At 48.2% G+C, this 23,108-nt stretch overlaps 1 protein-coding gene across 1 annotated transcript in view; it reads right to left on the bottom strand.

Annotated features, from left to right (window-relative positions):
- Positions 1-2,565: 2,565 nt before the first annotated feature.
- The window catches only part of LOC148481415 (formin-binding protein 1 homolog), a 60,442-nt gene continuing 39,899 nt past the window's right edge, over positions 2,566-23,108 (bottom strand). Inside the window, exons 7-12 of the mRNA XM_088453523.1 lie at positions 21,440-21,567; positions 20,238-20,370; positions 15,572-15,693; positions 8,900-9,039; positions 8,647-8,805; positions 2,566-5,231 (exon numbers count right to left, since the gene is read on the bottom strand). Of these exons, the coding sequence (XP_088309649.1) occupies positions 5,224-5,231; positions 8,647-8,805; positions 8,900-9,039; positions 15,572-15,693; positions 20,238-20,370; positions 21,440-21,567 (690 nt within the window). The 3' untranslated portion in view covers positions 2,566-5,223. The remainder of the gene's footprint in view (positions 5,232-8,646; positions 8,806-8,899; positions 9,040-15,571; positions 15,694-20,237; positions 20,371-21,439; positions 21,568-23,108) is intronic.

Raw genomic sequence — 23,108 nt, 5'->3', positions numbered from 1 at the left:
GATAAACACATTTACACACATTGCTATATTATACAGCGAGGGAGCACGGTGGTAGCTTTATGTACAAAATTATATGCATTTTAGTTGTCATTTAACCCCTGTGCTGCTGAGGCTTTTCTCCTTCCACCAATTGTGGCTCTTTTTGGACTAATCATATTCCAACATCAATATCAGTTATATTTTTCTGTGTAATACCCACACACATTGCACTTTGTTCTTTTCAGAAGTCGTTGAATCTTCCTAAAACAGCTTGGGGGGGGGGGGGGGGGGGGGGGGATTCAATTAGCAGCAATAATGCTATTTTTTTGCACCCTTCACGGGATCGGTATGAAATACGGCCGGACCTATGTCCGGCGGTTCAAATCCCAACGCCAGAAGACCGGCAGCAGTAAAGATCCTGACAGCTAAAAAGGTAAGTATAACTTAACCCTATTCTCCCCCCTAAACTTCCTGTAGGGGTGCCTAACCCCTCCCGTCCCTACAGCCTAAACCTGTCTCCGGGGGTATGCCTAACCCTAACCTCCCCCCGGGGGTGCCTAATCCTAACTCTCCCCCCCCCTAGCCTAACCCTAAGTCCCCCCTGGGAGCCCCTAACCTAACCCCTTCCCCCCCCTTCGTTCAGTATGCCGGGCGTCGGGCTCGCGGAGTAGGCATAATGAAAGGCATCAGGATTTCGACGCCTATCATTAGACCCCTGCCGGGATTTGACAGTCGGCTTCCTGACTGCATCCCATAGAAAACAATATAGAAGTCTATTAGTGGCCCCAATAAAAATATCTGGGATTTTTAAATTGCGTCAGATGGCTGCTAAATGAATATTTCTCAAAGTCAACTAATGATAGAAAGCAAATAATTGGGGGAGCATAAAAATGCCTAGAAGTATAATTTGCCACTTTTTTTTTTAAAAGCTTCAAAATACGCCTCTAACACGCACCTGCAATCATAAAAACACCTTCCACCCCCCCCCCCTCATGCAGCACCCCCATATACAGTACCTGTCCCACATCAATTAACTAATTTTCCTGCACTTTTTCACCCCAAAAATGACATGTCATTATTGGCTAAATTTAGCAAATTAGAAAAAAAATAAAATCTTTTTGCCCAATTAGTCTTAAGAAGGGTGTCCCAGTGGTTCTGAGCCAAGTCGAAAACCAATTCTCACAAACTGCATGTCAAAAAAACGCACCCTCGCGAAAGCCGCGCTAATGTTAGTTCCTTATAGGTTAAAACATGTATAAGAGCAGAGACTGTTCTCCTACAGGAAACTTGGTCTAGATGGGGTATTTGGAGGCAATGACAGTTTCATTTAGACAGTACACATTCTCCATATTTGTCAAGTAGATAGATAATAGCCGAAGTGTTACCACGGCTCTGCCCGCCATGTTGTGAGTGGTGTGCGGCTGACACATTTGCACGGTGGTGGCATGCAGGTTTGTGGGTGCAGGGTATGTTACATAACATTTATGGGAAAACTGTTATGCCTAGCAATTCCATATATACGGGGTATTGTATATTATCCAGGAAGTTTTATCTAGGGGACTGATTCAGCAGCGGATGCAAATGCAATCGCAACTAATTTATGCACGCCCAGGAAACGGCATTCAAAACGGACAGACACGCCTGCTTTTTTTCCGACCATCGCCACCCCAAACGCTGACAGCCTGTCACTCTTTTTGCAATGAATTCCTCTGTACGCCCGTAACCGCAATGCGATCACTGTGCACGCACTGTGCTGCTTATACGCACGTGCGAAGCAAATAATCACTCGATCTGCGTCTGTAATCGCCATTGCGTCTGCTACTGAATCAGACCACGAAACTTGCATATCCTTGTACAGTATAGAAAACATTAAGCCATATAATAAACATTGATTTTTAAATAATGGAAAAATAAATAAAAGCAATTTATGCTGCAGGATTCTGTCTTTCGGTGCCGGTCTCATGTCTTGTAACAAAGCATGAGTGGAGGAGGAGGTTCCCCGATCTGCCGATCCGATGATCACCGGCCATCAATAATCGGACATCTGACGGCAGATCGGGGAAAAACAACATGTTAGAAATCCCAGACTTGCCCATACTGATCATTTTTTGGTCGGGACGGGCGAATCGAGGATTTACAATACGTTAGGTTTTCTCGGTTCCCTGGTGGCGGCAGAACGAGGAATTTCTAGCAATCCATCGCAGGCTTCTAAAGAGGACAAATGGCGTTTCTCATTGCAACCAATAGTGATCTAGCTACCATTTATAAAATGGTCTGGGTAAATGATAATTAGAAGCTGATTGGTTGGTATGGGTAACTCCTCCCCTTGTCACTTTAGAAGGTCTGATAAATCTGCCCCTAAGAGTGATAATTAGGAATATGGTCTTCCAGGCTATATACAGTATACAGCGCTCTCTTGATTCATAGCTTCTCAATCATTTTAACAGCATTCACAGAGAGCACAACCAGGCGGGTAGTGGGTTGAAGACTCATCTGCAGGAGAATACTGTGTGGGACAATTGTCTCTCTCAGCTTTATATCAGACATAACCTGGTCGGATCACACACAGACAGACAGGAGCCAGCACAAGTTTATAATATTAGTTTATTTCCAGCGGTACAGCAGTTCTCAGAACTGAATGGCAAATTGTATCATGCTTATGGTAGTGGGTATTCCATAGTTTCTCTGTGTCCATCCAGCCCACAGCCAGGGTGCACAATTCGTGGCCGGAGGTACGTGACTACGCCTTGTGGTTGTCCAATCATTTTCCTTTCTGTCCACGTATACAAACTGCGCAGTCGTTGCCAGAGTTGGTTTCAGACATCACATGACACAGTTACAGGAAACGTTTCAGACTGAATAACAGGGACACTACACGGCGATTTTGCAGAACACATAAGCGGATCTAGAACCTACAAGTCATACAATCCCAATGCCATCACCACCGTAGTCTACGCCTCAGCATGTGTGAAAAGTCACAGCTCGCCGCGCCGCCATACTTATTGATGGAGAATAGACAGTAGGGTTACGGTCATTTACATAAAGAGACCTGTCAGTAATCCATAAGTCTAAGTACACTCCTGGCTTGTATTTCTAGTAATAATACCGTCCTGTTTCCTATATCTTACTTAAAACAGCGGGCATCTCGCCCAGCGATGTTGGCACCGAAACACCGAACACCAGAGTTGGCTGTTATGGCACATGGGTGATTAATAATAAAAAAAAATAAAATACACAGGATAAAACATAGGGAAGATGGGGCACAGGACGCCCTAACACATGTAGTTTAAAATAGAACTATACAATTTGGCAGTTATTTCTTTTTTTTAACCTTTAAAACACTTAAGAAGAGTGGCGGGAACAAAAAAATGTTAATTAACCTATAACAGTGCATCAAAGTTCTTCTCTGAAAAATATTAACGTAACAGCTTTGGCGAGGAAATCCGTTTCCTTATATTTACAGAGGTTTTAACGGAGTTCTTGCAGTGCACAAAAAATATAGCGGGGAGCAGGATGGGGGGGATTTTTTTTAATGAATGACGTTAATATTCTATTATTTTTTTATTACACTTTTTACATTCTCATCATGAGGAAGCAGCGGTTGAGTTAACGACACACGAAAAAAAATAAAATAGTTTTCCTTTAATAGACTTTTTTTTTTCTTATTTCCATGACACGAAGAAAGCTTGGATATGCCGCCAGTGCTGACAATAATATACTGTCCACCGAGACTAAAATCTACAAAAAGCTCTAGGTAATTTCATTTTGCCACGTGAAAACACAAAAACACTATAGTCACTCCGTAACAGCGCAAGGTGACTGGACAGCGTGGAGACTACAAGGAGAGTCAACGCCACCTTTGGCAAGCTTTTAGCAAGACTCCAGAAAACCGGGCCGGTTTAGGACGACGGGACAATGGGTTCTACCACAGCTGCTGTGCCAAAGGTGGCCTACGTCCGCCTTATGATCTTCCAGCCAAGAAACGGTAAGTGGCCGTCTTGCCTTAGACTGATCACTGATGACTGGACAGAACTGCAGGAAAAGGACAAGCACACAGACACATGCAGCTCCTTATTGTAAATGATACAGAAGTCTTTTTCTTCACAGGAAACAAAGAATAGTGGTTCGTATAAGGAGCACAATCTACACAACTGCTACTTGGACACAAGACTGTAGTTCTCTCGTTTCATTATCGGAGAGAGAAAATAAGTTGCAGATTGCCGTAAAGGTCCATCCAGGCTACCCAAAAGCTTGATTCCGGATATATAACCATTTTTTCGGTCTGATGAGATTAGTACTCCCTTAATATAAATAGGACGAGGAGAAGGATCACCGTAAACCAGTATTATTAAAAAAAAGGTCTCTTTCTCCCAAATACCTACTAACCCCACCCTATAAATTAGAAACATCTACTGGAAGATGGTGATGCCTTTTAGCACTCATGCAGCAGGAAGTGGTTAAAAACAACCCAAGATAATTTAGGGTGCCCCTTAGCTGGACATAAGGCAAGGAGACAGGGCGAGCATGCAGGCAGAAAAAAAAGAGAGAGAGAGAGAGTGACCAGGTGTGATCGGCCCCGGGGGCCCCCAAGTAGACAGTAAGTGAGGAACCAAAGAAGGAGGGAAGGCCTAGTCAGAAAGGATTGATGGGGATAGGGACAACCACAGGCAAGGGAGTGAGGAAGGTGGGAGAGTGCAATAAGAATTAATAAAAAAAAAACATTAATGTGTAAATATAGCCAGGGAAATCTTTTTTTTTTTTTATCATACAAGTGCTACCAATTGAACAGGTCTCAACCAGGCAGGATAGCAGAGTCTGGAATGAGGTCAGTCAGTAATACTTAGCTTCGTAAGAAAGACCTGTAAAGCTGTATTTTGCTGCTAGTGATAACAGATGTTTTCATAGTGAGAGTTCTATCCTCTGTTACATAGTACACTGGGCTCCAGAAGTCTCCCACACAGTCATCCACATTCATAGGACGATTCTATGCCAGGATACTTTGTAATATTGATAAAATTGTCAGTTATACAGTATCACTGGTTGCCGTGACTGTAAAGACTGACTGTCAAGCCCGCGGATCACAACACGTTCATGTTTGGGTTGCATTTATGATATTCAGGTAAAAAAAAAAAAAAATGTGCCTATAGATTTCGACTGTATGGTTGATATGAAGGGTTTAGGGGGGGGGTGTCTAATTTTCCTCCTGTATAAAGCTCGCCCCGACGTCCTTACACCAGCGCACCTCTAGGAATCTAGGACAAAAAAAATATATGAAATAATCAAAATTAGAGATTAAACTCAGTTAGCGATTCAGAAACTCAGAATTGTCCCATATTTTCATTTAAGGAAACGAAACGATAATAGTAGATTTTTTTTTTTCTTTTTAAAGAAAATAAACTAATAATTTAAATTTAGAACATTTACCACTTTGATATGTTCTGCACTTGGGTTCGACTATTGCCGTCTGCCGGCTTACGTGTTGGATGCCTGTTCCCTAAATGAATCTGCAGGAGCAGTAAGCAGCCACGACCACATGCATAAGCTATACAGAAAGCGGGTAATGTAAATGAAATCAAACTTTTTATATTTACTATAATGCAGTTGCTTAGTGGGATTTCCCACCATCAGGCAAATTCAATTAACTGGATCATACATGAAATCCACACAAGGCTACTAAAATTCATAATTATTTAAAGGAGACGGAGCAAGAACCACATTTTCTTAATGAAAAATTACTCATTCATTATAAACTATGACTTTCGATCTGTTATATAATTATTTACAGAAGTTTATACATTTATTGAAACAACTTTGTTTCATAATTCCATCCATACAGACACAAAAACAATGGCACTCTACCGAATGGCAAACTCTGCAAGCAGCCATGTAAAATGTTGCATGGTGCTATGTGGGCATCTCCTAATTCTGTTTGTAAGATAGATATAAGAGGCTGCAAACTAAGGCCCTCATTCAGAGCCACTCGCTATTTGTGGTCGTTCGTTCTAAAACTAGGGGTGGCTATTCAAATGAACCGTTCGCTGTTTGCGGTCTGTTCACGCCTGTCTGAACGAGCGAACAAAACTTGCGTTCATTTTTTGGAAAAATACGCCCCCTGGCCGCTCGCATCCTACGTCATGTCCGCTATTTATTAGATTAATCGAGTACATCGACAAGGGTATGAACTGCTCGCTATTCTTGGGGTTGGTGTTTGCTACCACAATTTTGCGAGCAGTTCTGACTATAAAATAACCCACTGACGTGGTCCATGACGCTGCTGTTTTAAATATGCACACCCATAAAACGCCCGTTTTGACCTTTAAGCGCGCCTGCGTTCTGATTTCCACTCCCCATTTTCAAGCACCTTCCCCTGTTACCACCCACATACGCCTCTTTCTGTCACTCAAAATAGCAGGCATTCGCTATTTTGCGAGCACATGAATTTCGGCCGCACTGACTGGTTCGCGCATGCGTATAACGATCCGTACGCATGCGCAGTTGGGCAAACATCGCTCAGAGCGAACGAGCTGCCGCTTACGAGTGGCTCTGAATCAGGCCCTAAATCGGCATTAATAGAAAAAGTAACACTTTATTAAATGTATAATACACCCAAATATATATTACAATAGTAAAGTGTTTATTTTATGTTGTTATCACTCCCATAGGCAGTTATTTATCACTAACGTCTGAACTGTAATATATTTCGGGTGCTAAGAATATTTAGTGAAATCATCTCTCAATTAGGGGTCGTGGGATTAGCAATGTCCCCGAGTGCACTAAATCAACGTCTTTCAGCCAAAATATACGCTTTATAGATGCAATAAACTACAGACATATGAAAAAATAATGTTATTTATTGTGGAAAGAGGCATTGGCTCTTGTTAAAAAATAATATATGAGCAACGATATTACATATAACACACCGTAATGATATGCTAAATATCTAGCCACATACAGTTAAAAACAAAGATTTTCTGTGCTTAACAACCCACTGTATTGGAACATGCTGCAAACGGTTATGGTAGTAGTGTTATACACATCTGGCAGCTCCTCGCCAGTTTATCTTGTGTTCTCTTATAAATAGCTTCTTTCTGTACAGTTTATATTTTCTCTGAAGTTTACATTTACGTACATTAGCACTCAAGACACATATAGGCTCCCTGGCTGACAGTGCATGGCCGGACTTCCTTCCACTATAGCTGGAGAGCCGTAGGTTAGCCGACTAGATTGTTACAATTATTTATATATCAGTTCTAAGGACGTAATCTCTGGGATTTTGTGTAGAGTCAAAAAGGTATTATGGGGGAATTATGGAGAAGCTATCCAATCAGATTCTACCTATCATTTTATAGAATGTACTTGATAAATGCTAGCTCGAAGCGGATTGGTTGCTAGGGGCAAGGTTTGATACATCTCCCCTTAAGTCAGTGTAACAAATTCCCATGGGATGGACGGAGCCCACAGAATACTGCACAGGCGGCTAGGGAAATTCGGCAGGGGTACGACCTGTGCATAGTGTCCAGGACACCATGGCCACCAGATCAAGTCGGTGTATGGTTTCAGGGCAGCCATTACTAATGACCGGATTCATTTAAAGCGAAACTCCGCCTTTAGGGAATTCTTGTCATTGTCCTCATATACAACAGACATGAATAGAAACAAATGTATCGCTAGCACAAAAATTAAATAACGGTCGTATCCAATGGCAACTAAAGTAAACAAATTTGCCTGGATGATAACATCCACTGGAGGTGAGGTCCTCCTTTACCCATTTGTCTGGCGTGGTCACATAATATGTGACCAAACCAGGCTGAGCGTTACCAGACACAGCTGTCGAACAACGCGACCAGTCAGAAACGCACACTGGGCTGCTGCCGGGAGATAATCTTACAGTAGCCGCCAATCGAAGAGGGATCTCCCAGCCCCCTGTATCCCTGCACCCTCCCCCAGTGTCTGCCGCGCAGCCGATCACTGCTGGTCAGGAAGCCCAGCAGGACCCTCCACCCGGCGGCTGCAGAGAGGAGCAGCCACCGGGGGAATATAAACGTAACAGTCCTCAGCTTCCCAAGTGTGTACCTGGCAACTGCTCAGATCATCGATAGTGTGATATATATCGATGAACGATATGTTTAAAAAAAAAAAAAAAAGATTGTATACGATGTTATGTGCTTAAAAAATAATACAAAAAATAAAAACGTAAATAAAATTGTGTTGGATAAGTTATAAGTAGATGTCCTAGATCTAGTTCAATCACAAAAAAAGGCAATTTGAGTTTTTTTTTAATTTGAGCGTGTTTTTTGGGGAAAACATATTAGCCAGGTAGGTGGTTATCTCCAGAACTTCAGGATGAAGAGTTATGGACGAATGTAAGAGGGTATGGGATACACAGGGAGAGAAGTTTCTGCGGTAGTAATTCCATAATACCATATCATCGGTCTCCTATAAGAGGAGTATTAGGAGGTGATGGGAATATATAACAGGCTCTTCCGCTGGGAAGCCGCTAATATCCTCCTAGCTGGAATGCTCTTCATATGCACCATGCCAACTCCCCCCGGCTGCCCGGAGCTAGCCATTGACTCGCATAAGCAGAGACCACGGGACAGAGACACATCGCGGGCGTAGCATCAATCACACAGACAAGCAGAGGAGGTTAGATGTAAGTCTTAGCACCTTTGGCATTTTTGTCCAAATAAACTTCAATGTAGGATGTTGGGACATAACCCTCCTCATCCTCGTTCCTACGGATCCGTGTCCAGCCGTCTCCTTTGTCCTCCTCTATCACGTTCAGCACTTCACCTTCTGTTACCGATATGGTTCCTTCATTTTCACCTAGGATAACAGTAAGAATCAGATCCTCTCCGCGAGTACCCAGACGCCTGGCGTCACACACAGCGGTGACCAGGTCAGGGAGCGGCAAACCTACCGTCAAAGGGGTATAAGGCTTTACATGTTCCTATTGTGGGGAGGGGCTCTTCGTCATCGAAGTCGTCATCGAACTCTGTCGGCGTCACCTTCACTTCCGTCTCCTGGCTCTGATCTTCTGTGTAACTGCCATCTGGGCTGCTCAAGAGATAAAACCACAGAACCACTATAGCAACACACTCCGGAACAACCAGGGGGCACTGCAGCCTGGGATATGGCTCATAATGGTTACAGTGCTAAAATACATTTCCCACGTACCTATATATCTCTCAACAAATATCTATATAGCAATTGGCTGTATTGCCATATAAGCAAAGTGGCAAATGCTGGCCGAGATCTTATTTTTGTCCAGTAATTTGACACGGATGTGACACAACCGTAAGGAACATTTGCTCAGTGAAACATTTAAATGAATCCTCAGTCGTGCTGCAAATTCAGTGACACACATATATATATATATATATATATATAATGTGTGTGTGTATACACACATATATACACGCACACACACACATATATAATATGAGATATGGTAAGAACTTACACTTGTTATCTCTATTTCTACGAAGTCCATAGGGTTCCACAGGATACCTTGGGGGTATAGGTGTGACGTCAGTCGCTGGGCACCATAGAGTTAAGCTTTTCAGCCTCCTAGGATGCACTAGGGTCCCCCTCCTATACCCCGCCCCCGAGCCAAGGCACCTCAGTTAGTTATCAAGCCATAGGCCGGAGGAGGAGAAGGAAGAGAGAGAAAAAAAGATCTGGACACATACAAGAATCACATTCTCACCAGAAGGAGACGGAAAACCGGTGACCAGAGCAAAGCCCATCTGCAGCACAGGTGCGACAGGGCGGGAGTCCTGTGGAACCCTATGGACTTCGTAGAAATAGAAATAACAAGGGTAAGTTCTTACCATATCTCATATTTTCTACTTCAGGGTCCATAGGGTATCCACAGGATACCTTGGGGATGTCCCAAAGCAGTATCCTTTAAGGGTGGGGACGCTCCTGTGCAGAAAGGAGAATCCGCCGCCCGAAGGAAGCATCCTGAGAGGCGAAGGTGTCAAACCTGTAATACCTCACGAAGGTATGGACAGAGGACCACGTAGCAGCCTTGCAGATCTGAACTGCCGAGGCACCACGTCGAGCTGCCCACGAAGGACCCACAGACCTAGTGGAATGAGCCTTCAGAGAAGGAGGGACCGGTAGGCCTTCATGAAGATAAGCTTCAGAAATAGCCATACGGATCCAGGCTGCCAAAGTTTGCTTTGAAGCAGGCCAACCCTTTTTACGGAAGCCATAGAGGACAAACAAAGCGTCCGACTTCCTAAACGAAGAAGTGCGGTCAACATAAGTCCTTAAGGCCCGCACAACATCCAAAGAGGCCTCACCCACGGAAAGACCCGGTGAGTTAAAGGCCGGAACAACTATTTCCTCGTTAACATGAAACTGGGAAACAACTTTGGGAAGAAACTCGGGCCGAGTGCGGAGCACTGCCCTGTTCCCATGAAAAACCAAGAAAGGGGGTCTACAAGAAAGAGCCCCTAACTCAGAAACACGTCTGGCCGAAGCAATGGCCAGAAGGAAAACAGTCTTAGCTGTTAGCCATTTAAGATCCACTGAGCCCAGTGGTTCAAACGGCGGTCCTTGGAGAGCCCTCAGGACCACAGCCAAATCCCAAGGCGCCACAGGTGGAACAAAGGGCGGCTGAATGCGGAGAACACCTTGCAAAAAGGTGCGCACATCCGGGATTGTAGCAATCCTACGGTGAAACCAGACAGATAGGGCCGAAACCTGTACCTTCAAAGAAGCAAGGCGAAGCCCATGATCTAGTCCCGCTTGCAGGAAGGCGAGAATCCGAGACAGATGAAACTCCCGCGGTGCATAACCTCTCGGTCGACACCACTGGAAGAACGTATGCCACACACAATGGTATATCCTCGCGGAAGACGGTTTCCGAGCTCGTAACATGGTACGCACCACAGAGCTGGAAAACCCCCGGGACCTCAGCATGGCCGTCTCAACAGCCACGCCGTCAAAGACAGCCGAGTCAGGTCCGGGTGAAGGCAAGGACCCTGAGACAGAAGGTCCGGTCGTAGCGGCAACCGCAGAGGACTATCCACGGACAGACCCTGAAGGTCTGAGAACCAGTGCCGTCTGGGCCACGCGGGAGCTATCAACAGGAGCGTCCCTCCTTCCTGTTTGAATTTCCGGATTACCCGTGGAAGAAGGGAGACCGGAGGGAACAGGTATGCGAACCGGAACGTCCACCGGACGGACAGAGCATCCACCAGAGACGCCCCTTCGTCTCTTGTGCGAGACCCGTACACCGGCAACTTGTTGTTGTGCCGGGATGCCATGAGGTCGATTTCTGGTAGACCCCACCTGTCCACCAGTAGTTGAAAAACGTCCGGTTGCAGGGACCATTCCCCGGATGAACGTCCTGGCGACTTAGAAAGTCCGCCTCCCAATTTAGCACTCCCGGGATGAAGACCGCTGATATGGCCGGAAGATTGCGCTCCGCCCAAACCAGGATCCGAGAGACCTCTACGAGAGCCGCCCGACTGCGAGTTCCTCCTTGCCTGTTTATGTAGGCCACGGTGGTAGCGTTGTCCGACTGGACCTGCACCGGGTGACCCTGGAGAAACCGCTGTGCCTGCTGGAGAGTATTGAAGACTGCACGGAGTTCCAAGATATTTATTGGAAGCTCCGCTTCTGTCGGCGTCCACCTGCCCTGGAACAAGTGTGGACCCGAAACTGCTCCCCAGCCCCGAAGACTGGCGTCCGTTGTCAACAGGACCCAATTTGGAACCCAGAACGGACGTCCCTTGTTGAGGTGGGTCGTCTGTAACCACCACGCAAGGGACAGGCGAACATCCGGGGTGAGCACAATCGTCTGGGACTTCAGAGACTGAGGCAGCCCGTTCCACTTGGACAGGATCAGGTGCTGCAGAGGTCTGGAGTGAAACTGGGCGTATTCCACCATGTCGAACACCGACACCATGGAGCCCAGTAACCTCATCGCCGAGTGTAAGGACACCCGGCGGCTATGCAGACAACTGCGCACCCTTGACTGTAAAGCAGAGATCTTGTCCTCCGTCACGAAGATGCTTTGCTGTCCCGAGTCCAATAAGGCTCCAAGATGCAGAATCCTCCGAGACGGGATTAGAGTGGACTTCTGCCAGTTGATTAGCCAGCCGTGCCGTTGCAGCAGTGCAATGGTCAGGTCCAAGTGGCGTAACAGGAGCTCTGGAGATCCTGCCACCAATAACAGGTCATCCAAATACGGCAACATGCGGACTCCCTGCAGCCGCAGAGAAGCCGCCATGACCGCCATCACCTTGGTGAAAACACGTGCTGTCGCCAGGCCAAAAGGTAACGCCCGAAACTGGAAGTGGTCGCTGCGGATTGCAAACCTGAGGAACTGTTGATGGCGCAAAAGAATAGGGACATGCAGGTAAGCGTCCTGTATGTCCAATGACACCATGTAGTCCCCAGGTTCCAGCGCCAGAATGATGGACCGTAGGGTCTCCATCCGAAACTTCGGGACCCGCAAAGACTTGGTGAGTGCTTTGAGGTTGAGAATCGGACGATATGACCCATTGGGTTTCTGTACCAAAAATAGATTTGAATAGAAACCCTGGCCCCTCTGGGAGAATGGAACAGGCACTATAACTCCAGCCTGGAGCATAGTGTGCAATACCTTCCGCAGCTCCGTAGCCTTGTTCCGGTCTGATGGTAGACCCGTGGGTGAAGAATCGAGCAGGGGGCTGTGCCGGAAGGAGAGGGCGTATCCGTGGGAAACCACTTCCAGAACCCAAGTGTCTGTCGTAGTGGTCGACCAACACTGGGCGAACTGTAGCAGGCGGCCTCCCACCCTGGGATCCCCCAAAGGGAGGCCCGGACCGTCAGGCCGCATGCTTGTCATCTGGCTTGGGGGCCGGACGTCTGGTACTCCATGCCTGCTTCCGGGGCTTGGCCGATTTCTTAGGACCAGCCTGTCGAGGAAACGACTGTGGTTTGGGCCTGCCCTGGGCCCTAGATGACCGAAAGGACGATGGTCCAGAACCAGAAGGAGCAGCGGCCGACGGGAAACAAGCCCAATTGGCTGCCGCCAGCGTGGCCACAATCTTATCCAGATCCGGACCGAAGAGAACTTCTCCGGTAAACGGCAACGCCTCCAGACCCTTTTTGGAATCTGCGTCCGCCTTCCAGGATCGCAGCCACAAGGTGCGACGAGCAGCTACTGCTGCTGAAGAAATCCTAGACACCAGAGTACTAATGTCTAGGGCTGCCTCATTGATGTAGGTGGCCGAATCACGGAGATTGCCAATCAACTCCGCCTGTTCGGCCGGACAGTCGGAATCAAAAGAAGCCTCTAATGAATCCGCCCAGCGCTCCATCGCTCTGGCAACCCAGCAAATGGCCATAGCCGGCCGTGCTGCCCCCCCCGCAAGGGAATAAGCGGACTTCAGGCAGATTTCCACCTTGCGGTCCGTAGCATCCTTAAGGGAGGACATGGATGGCATCGGCAATGTGGCACTACGGACAAGACGGGTCACGTGAGAATCCACCTGTGGAGGGGATTCCCACTTTGCAAAATAATTATCCGCGAATGGATAAGCCACCGCCAGGCGTCTCTGCGGCTGGTATCTTTTGCCAGGCTGTTTCCACGCCTCCTCTAAATGGTCCACCAACTGACCCGAAAGAGGAAAGACTGTGGCATCGCCCTTCACATCCTTGAAAAAGGCATACTTAGATTTAGCCGCTGGGGGAACTTCGTCCTCAATCACCAAGGCTGTGCGGACCGCCCGAATAAGTCCAGGAATATATACTTTGGACTTAGCATCAGCGTCCTTAGTATGGAGAGGTTCCTGATCGTAAGGATCCAGAATCTCCCCATCATCAGACGTCCCCTCGTCATCCTCATAAGGAGCCGACAGAGACGCCACCGGCCGTTTATGCGGCCGCACCACAGACTCCCCTTGCAACACATCCGACAAGTGCTGTACAGAACTCGTCAGGGAGTTAACCCACGCTGGCTCCTGAGAAACCGGGAGCGGGGAAATAGGGAGACTGTGGGGTACCACCAATTGTCGTGGGAAACCCTGCATGGGTGACGACACCACTGACTGCTGGGATAAACCCATCGGTGTAAACGCAGGCTGCGGAGCTAACTGGCCCACTAAGGCTGTAAGCGCCTGAGCGAAACAAGCCCAGGGCGGCTCCTGTACCGGTGCTGTAACCGTAAGAGGCCGCGCCATGGACAAACACTGCCGGCAAAGGCCCTCCGCGCTACCCTCCCCCTCCGCTAACGGTACTTTACACGTAGTACACTGTAGCCGGAGGGGAAAATCACTTTCGGACATGATGGCACCACGTATGTGACCTCTCTCACCAATTATAACTTAAAGAGACGAGAGACCACCCTGCAGCACCGCACCGCAAGGGCTTAGCAGAAAGAACAGGGACAGTAATAAAGCTGACAGTTTAGAGAAAGTTACAGGCAGCAGCGCTAGCACAGTCACATACAATGCAAAGAAAATCAATTCCTGCACTAACAGCGCTGATCACTCAACTACGCAGACACAGGGCCTGGTAGGACACAGCGCTGCATACACAGACCTGACCACAGCGAAGGAGAGGTATGCGGGGGGACCCAGACCACGATGCTTCCGTCCAGCGCTTCCAGCAGCGTTCACCATGCGTTCTGGAGAAGATGGCCGCCGAGGAGCAGAGAGGAGGCTGGCCTGGGGGAGGAGCGCTGACACAGGACCAGTCGGCAGCATGCAGAGAGGGCTGTGTGCAGCGGGGGAGGCGCCGGCTGTGAGACAGGGAAGGCGCGCTCCCCTGGCATGCATTTAACCCCTGGGGCGCCGCAGCGCTACCGCTCTGCTGCGGTCCGCTGTCCCAGGGGGTAGTGGAAAGCGCAGGTTGGTCGCCTGGCTCCACGCTGCAGCCAGTCCCCAGGGAGCCCCCTGCCTGGGGACTTAGGACCATGTGACCAGCGGGGACCCACCGCGGGACCCCGCTGCTTACCTTTGTCCCCCTTGGATCCGGCCATGGTCCGGAACATCTGGGGTCACCGCTAGCTGTGACCCCAGATGCTCACCAGCATCCCCGGATCGGTACCGGCGTTCTGGTACCGGCGGGGGTGTAGGGAAGACAGCATGGACGTCAGGACTGACTGTCCATGCTGTACATCCAGATGTGCAGCCACAGCTGCACTGAAGAAAGCTTCAGGGGCTCTTCTAGCCCCCACTCCGACAGGTGCACCCGACGCCGGCCGGGCACCAAACTAAACTAAGGTGCCTTGGCTCGGGGGCGGGGTATAGGAGGGGGACCCTAGTGCATCCTGGGAGGCTGAAAAGCTTAACTCTATGGTGCCCAGCGACTGACGTCACACCTATACCCCCAAGGTATCCTGTGGATACCCTATGGACCCTGAAGTAGAAATATATATATATATACACACACTAGCAAGCATATAAATCTATATAGGCCAGGGTCACCTATCAAACAGCCTCTGCCATCATCCATGTGCATTACAGCCAAGTAGGACAGCGTTGAAAGGGGACATCTGATTGGTGGATAAGGATAACACCTCCTTTTCCCTGTGCATCACTTTCAGATAAATGTACGTGATACGCCCCTCACGCCCAGTATACTGTACCTCTCCCGGTCCTGTGCACAGTTATTGACCGGTGCGGCGTTCTGGGTTTCATACAGCCCACTTTGCCGGCGGGAGCTGTCGTTCCGGACAGGAAGCCTTCCTTCTACTTCTGCCAGCCAGCTCTGTAAAGAATCCATGTTGTACCGTTTTATTATTATTAATCGCTGTATCTGCAAAACGTGTTGTGTACGGCTGGTAGAGTTTGCAGCAGGGGGTAATAGATACAAGGGTCATTGTAAGGTTTGTGTGTATGGGGTAGTTGTGTGTGGTAGCACTTATCAAGCGGGCATTATGTAAATGCAGAAAACACCATTCAAAATGGAGCCGGTTCAACTAAACACGCGGTCCTGTAGTAGCCCTGCGCAATGTGCATCAATAATAAACACACTACAATTAGAGTGCAGAACACATCACTCTCTAAGGTGCAAAGCACAAGAATAACAAATGTTATTACCATAAACATTCAACGTATACACATTGTGCCCGGATACTACTGAACATTGCAGTCAATTGAATCGGCCTAGTTTAGTTATTTGCATTATTTTGTAATTATTTGTGAAAGAAAAACAACATTTGATATCAGATATTGACCCCTCGATATGAGTTGGGCCAAAGCGCCCTGATGCGATAAATGAAGGGAGCTACGAGCACCTGTATTTACCAGCCTAGAGGAACTCATAGGTGCTCATAGACTATGGGGTCTATTTACTAAGCAGTGTTAGGAGACAGAGTGAAAAGTGATAAGGTGCCAGCCAATCAGCTCCCAACTGTCATCTCACAGGCTGTGTTTGAAAAATGACAGTTGGGAGCTGATTGGCTGGTACCTTATCACTTTTCACTCTGTCTCCTAACACTGCTTAGTAACTAGACCCCTATAAGTTCATTCATTCAACTGGAAGCGAAGTACGGGCAACACGTCATTGTGACAGCGCCTAAACGCAGCAACAGCACCCTACATTATGCATAGGGGTACATGCACGATGTAAGCCTACTGTATGTATGGGATCTGCGTTCACTGTACATTTCCCATAGATGGCGCCGGCCTGCATGATGTCACCGCTTCTAACTGAACTGACCTTTATGCGATGTCATGTTACTGGCGGATTACGCATGGCGCTCCAGGCACATTATTACAGTGCGTCAGATACTTGGCGCTTATACGACTTACTCTGTGCAGGCACTTGGAAACGCATAAGTGCGCCGATCTCAGGGATAAAACAGAAATAATAAAACAATACAAAGTGGCGGAGAGATGTTTACCCCGAATACCTAATCTCTATTTAGGTGTCTGGATGTAGCAACGAAATGTACATTTTAAGATTCCCTTTCTGTGGGTTATGCACAGCAGATTTGAATGAATAATTCTACACCAACCTAAACATTACGTTTCGGGCAGCCTTAGCGGTTACAATAAATATAAAATCATAGTTACACTGGATTTGCTGTACACCGGATGTCATTGCCAGGCCCCTATGTCACTCTAATATCTCCTCTCACTGTCAAATCAGTTTAAAGAAGACTGAGCAGTTGTCAATGCTCCTCCTTCCTGAAACTCTAAGAGGAGGGGGTGTCGACAACCACAACAACCAGTCTGAAACAGGATGAGCAATAAGACATCAAGACAGCACTGGGCTGTTAAAGCCATCAGAGACCACAGGGTGTCTTGTAAATGACACATCAAAATGTAACTTTTTAGTGTTAGAGACAGTAGCATAACTAGGGCAGGGCAAGTGGGGCACGTGCCCTGGGCGCCGAGGCATGTCCAGCAGAGGGGGTGCCACTGGCAAGGACATCGTACACACACCGCCCGCCCCCCCACCATTGCACCCGGGCTGAAGACTGAACGAGCAGGCACGTGTGCCTGTTGGTGGGGATTACTGTAGGGGAAGCTGCAAAATAAGCACGCAGCCCTTCCCAGGCAGTCTTCTCGTTCCATCTATACTGGCTGCCGACGGAGGCGATGGTGTGACTGACAGGGTGAATCTCCTTCCCCAGTGCTCTCTCTGCTCCGGACCAGCCAGGTAACTATTTTTTTTTTTTTTCCTGGGGGGGTCGTCGGACTGCCACAGGGGGGGGATGGGGATCGACTGCCGCATGGGGGAGGGGGGGGCGGACTGCCACGAGGGGGAGGGTGACTTTCAATTGATGTCAGCAATGTTTTTACTTGGATGGAGGCATATGTGTGAAGGGTGTGTGCGTGTGTGTGTATCTGTGTCAGTGTCTGTCAGGGGAGATGAGGGTGTGGCTGAGAGACGACGCGGGGGGAGCAATGGTATGCTGAGAGACGACACAGGGGGGGAGGCGATGGTGTGCTGAGAGACGATGCGGGGGAGAGACGGTGGTTTGGCTGAGAGACGATGCGGGGTGGAGGTGATGGTGTGCTGAGAGACGACGCAGGGGGCTAGGCGGTGATGTGGCTGAGAGACTATGCAGGGGGAGGCAATGGTGTGCTGAGAGACGACGCAGGGGGGTAGGCGGCCATGTGGCTGAGAGACGATGCAAGGTGGAGGTGATGTGTGCTGAGAGACGATGCAGGGGAGGGTGATGGTGTGCTGAGAGACGACTCAGGGGAGTAGGCGGTAGTGTGGCTGAGAGACGATGCAGGGTGGAGGTGATGGAGTGCTGAGAGATGATGTGGGGGGGAGGCGATAGTGTGGCTGAGATGATGCAGGGTGGAGGTGATGGTGTGCTAAGACGACGCAGGGGGGTAGGCGGCGGTGTGGCTGAGAGACGTTGCAGGGTGGAGGTGATGTGTGCTGAGAGACGTTGCAGGGTGGAGGTGATGTGTGCTGAGAGACGTTGCAGGGTGGAGGTGATGTGTGCTGAGAGACAACGCAGGGGAGTAGGCGGTAGTGTGGCTGAGAGGCGATTCAGGGTGGAGGTGATGGTGTGCTGAGAGACGACGCAGGGGAGGGTGATGGTGTGCTGAGAGACTACGCAGGGGAGTAAGCGGTAGTGTGGCTGAGAGACTACGCAGGGTGGAGGTGATGGTGTGCTGAGAGACGATGCAGGGAGAGAGGTGATGGTGTGCTGAGAGACTATGTAGGGGGGTAGGCGGCCGTGTGGCTGAGAGACGATGCAAGGTGGAGGTGATGTGTGCTGAGAGACGATGCAGGGGAGGGTGATGATGTGCTGAGAGACGACGCCGGGGAGTAGGCGGTAGTGTAGTTGAGACGATGCAGGGTGGAGGTGATGGTTTGCTGATAGACGAGGTAGGGGGGTAGGCAGTGGTGTGGCTGAGAGACAATGCAAGGTGGAGGTGATGGTGTGCTGAGAGACGACGCAGGGGGGTAGGCGGCGGTGTGGCTGAGAGACGATGCAGAGGGCTAGGCGGTGGCGTGGCTGAGAGACTATGCAGTGTGGAGGTGATGGTGTGCTTAGAGACGACGCAGGGGTGTAGGCGGCCATGTGGCTGAGAGACGATGCAATGTGGAGGTGATGTGTGCTGAGAGACGATGCAGGGGAGGGTCAGGGGAGGGTGATGGTGTGCTGAGAGACGACGCAGGGGAGTAGGTGGTAGTGTGGCTGAGAGACGATGCAGGGTGGAGGTGATGGTGTGCTGAGAGACAATGCAAGGAGGGAGGTGATGGTATGCTGAGAGACGGTGCAGGGGGGTAGGCGGCGGTGTGGATGAGAGACGATGCAGGGTGGAGGTGATGTGTGCTGAGAGACGACGTACGAGAGTAGGTGGTAGTGTGGCTGAGAGGCGATGCAAAGTGGAGGTGATGGTGTGCTGAGAGACGACGCAGGGGCGTAGGTGGTGTTGTGGCTGAGAGACGATGCAGGGGGCTAGGCGGTGGTGTGGCTGAGAGACTATGCAGGGTGGAGGTGATGGTGTGCTGAGAGATGACGCAGGGGAGGGTGATGGTGTGCTGAGAGACGATGCAGGGAGAGAGGTGATGGTGTGCTGAGAGACTATGCAGGGGGGGAGGCGATAGTGTGGCTGAGAGGCGATGCAGGGAGGGAGGTGATGGTTTTTTGAGACACGACGCAGGGGGAGATTGTGTGGCTGAGAGACGTAGGGGGAAGGAAGTTACACAGGGGGGAAGGAGTCAGGTTGAACCGCTATCGTATGATGATGACCTTGTTAATATTCCTACACAAACAGGCATCTTCCGGACGATGCGACCTACATGAATAGTGAATACCGACTGAAGATGCCATCGTCCCAGGGAGGGTGCATCTCTTCAGAGGTTCCACATTGTAAGAAACTACCGTATAGGTAAGGTACATATGGAATGGAAAGGAATGTTCCCAAAGTGACGAAAAAAAGGGTGGTGTGCCATGTTGGCACACCCCATTTGCAATGACCACGCCCAATCTTTTGCACAATTTTTTTTTTATGCGTGTGTGGGGAGGTGGTGGGGGGACGCCATTCATCAACTTGCCCTGGGCTCCAAAAACCCTAGTTACGCCACTGGTTAGAGACTATGGATTCCACAACGCTGTTTGACGAGCGAGGCAAACTCACTCTCATGGATGGCAAATAGACTTCTGTCATTTATTATGGGAATGTGGTGAACAGATGGGGCCGGTATCTTTTTCTTCCCATTTAACATTTATAGAAATATACAGCGAATATAAAATTACTGCTGCTGGCGACTAACGTTCCGACAAACTCAGCGCAGCTTGAAAACCTCACTAAATAAAGGCCGATTACACTCACTTCAAACTTGTGCACCTCCACGCGTAGCTTTTCCATGTTATTCCCGATCTCCACTAGTTTTTGGGTGACGCTGGCAGCATCTCCCATCTGTGGGTTCTTCATATACACATCCTTCATCTTGGTCAGGGCATCTCTGGGGAGAAATGAAAGTGGAATAAGGTGGGTGACACGCTGCCCACAGGGGCAGGCGCCCGCACTGTGGGGGGAGCAAGGTGGTAAGTAGCCATGGGAATCTGTAAGCAGCAATCCCATAGGGATCTTATAATGTCAAAGAACATTGCTTACAGGAAAAGATAGGATTTGTACAGTCCCGTATATTTACATTAATTTTACTAAACACAAACAAGATAACGATAAAAAACGGACAACAAAGTTCAGTGACCACAACTAACATAGAGCAACGCTTTACACGTAATAGATTATCCAATGCTCGCCGCACAGGAGGCTGTATTAAGAGTGAGAGGAAAGGGCTGTTAGTAAAGAGAAGGTTATGGGAAAAGTTATGTTTAAAAGTTGAAACGGGAACTGTGACCTCGTTAGGGTCTTCTCCGCATGGATTTATTTACATGTAAAATAAACAATTTGTGGATATCAAAAGCAAAAAAACAAATGTATGTAATTAGATTTGTTCTTTTAAATAAAAGAAAAATAAAAACTATTAAACCTACCAATATATTTTTGGAGTCCAGGAGGAAACTGGAGTACCGTTACCTACAAAGCCCTCAAAAACCTCATCCCCTTTATACATCACAGATCTCATCTGGATAGAGTCACCCACCTGACCCGCGACTCGTCTCCAGTGCCCACCTGTCACTGCCGCCTACAAGGCTTCTCCCGTGACGCTACCCTCTATGCCATTCCATACCATGCCCAATCAGGCTTTCCCACGGCCATCAAATACTTAGCTAACCGTACCCCCAACTATACTATTACCCATTCAGCTCTCCCAATCTCCTCCCTAGCCACACCCCCTTCTCTGATCTCCGCTGTGCCCTCTAACCTCGGGTGAGCAGGGCCCTCCCTACTACTTTTTGTAGCTTGCATGCCCTGCTCTCTCCACTGCCAGATATGTCAATGATCATACTTTTTAAAGCATGAATTTTAAAACCGAAAACTGTATATGGGCTATCCAAGTTAAAATAAAAATGAACTCCTCTCTAAACATACACAGAGTACATTATAAATGCCTCACTATTGCTTACCTTTGATCAATTTCCTTCTGAATATCTTTATTTAATTCATCGACCTTTTGCTGCAGCTTTTTCCGTCTCTGCTCGGGTGGCAGGTTGCTGAAGTCCTCGGGTGTCGCCCCCTGGTGGAAGCCAAAACACTAGAATGTCATGTATACCATCCGTTCTAGCTGCATGCACTCGCTACAATCATGCATGTCGTGCCAAATAATGAGGCGTAAAAGAAGGTAAAAAATATGATTTCCCACAGAACCACAGGCTAGCGATTTTCACACCCAAAATAGGCGACTTATTGGGCCAATTGTACATACTGGAAGAAGTGTTGAAATATTAGAGAGACAAAGAAAAAAACTACATTATTAAATAATGAAAAAATATGAAACCTCCACAATGATCTTATTTGATATTGAATAAGACTTTTAAAGAAGGCCTGTGGTCTTGAAGTACAAGGAGCCATTTTGTTTTCTGACCTGGGAATATTGTGTTCTACTAATGCACTAGGAAATAGCGACGTTACTGAGGTAATTCTATTTTGCAAAGCAGACCAGTCACCTAAATGCAGTGGAAGCACATATTTTGTCAGCTGAATCCGTACCAGTATTGATGATAATGAAGCCTACGTCCTTCGCTAGACCACATCACTGGGGCTCAAACACTGCGTCTCAGCTGTATTTTCATTACCTCATTGGCTCCTAGTTTCCATGAATATCGGTTTGGCCCAAAAAGTGTCCCTCCGCCGAGTGTAGGCAACGGGGGCGCTTTCGAGTAAAGACCAACGAAAAGCTTAACCCGAAGCCCACATATCAAATTAGGTGGAAGTGTTGGGGCTGCTAATATCTTAAGAACATGAAACTGATTTTTTAGGTCTGTTTTATTGTGTGTGGCTGAGAGGTGACAGAAATAATAATTCACCATGAATGGGAGAAGCCAATTTCAACATTATGCCACCTATTTGCATGGGACCTATCTTGTTACTCACCTGAGCACAGCTGGAGATATTTCTGTGAGAAAGGATCTGGTCATCACAGTTGGAGCAAATGTAGTAACACTCAACGTAAATGGTGGAAAACTCTAGGTAAATTAGCAAACACCTATACAGTGTATAAGTGCCAGCATGCCCGGACGTTAAGTGCCCGCTGGCACCTGTAGTCCGTCTGTATTGAAAAAATTAAACAGTACTCACACACTGACTGTGGTAATCCTTCATTGAAAAACCCTATTTCATACAGATGTGTCATACATCTTACCACAGTGCACTACACATAACGCGGGAGCACCGTGCTACTCACAGTGCTAGCAAGAAACGGCAGGTCACTAGCGGACACTGTCATAGGAATGAATGGGGAAGTGCTGATTGGCTGAAAACGGACACTGCCATAGCAACCGTCCACGCTCTCGGCAAATCAGTGCTTCCCCATTCAATCCTATGACAGTGTCCCGGGATGTCCTGCCATTTATCGCTAGCTCTGTCACAAAGTGTACAGTGTGTGTCCGTGGGGTTCAGTATTCAATTTTTTCCAAAGATCACTGGATGCCTACATGGACCAAAGAGGAGGCCACCCAAAGCTTTGTTTTTACATTTTATTTATTCAGTAAAAGATTAAAACATCCGGTGTGTGAGGACTCTGGGCCTGATTCAGACCCGCTCACGAGCGCTCGCAAGCGGGTCTTTGTTAGCCCA

The sequence above is a fragment of the Taudactylus pleione genome, unplaced genomic scaffold (assembly GCF_031769625.1).
Source record: "Taudactylus pleione unplaced genomic scaffold, aTauple2 ptg000579l, whole genome shotgun sequence".
Taxonomy (NCBI): Eukaryota; Metazoa; Chordata; class Amphibia; order Anura; family Myobatrachidae; genus Taudactylus; species Taudactylus pleione.
This window is presented reverse-complemented; position numbering and strand designations above follow the sequence as displayed.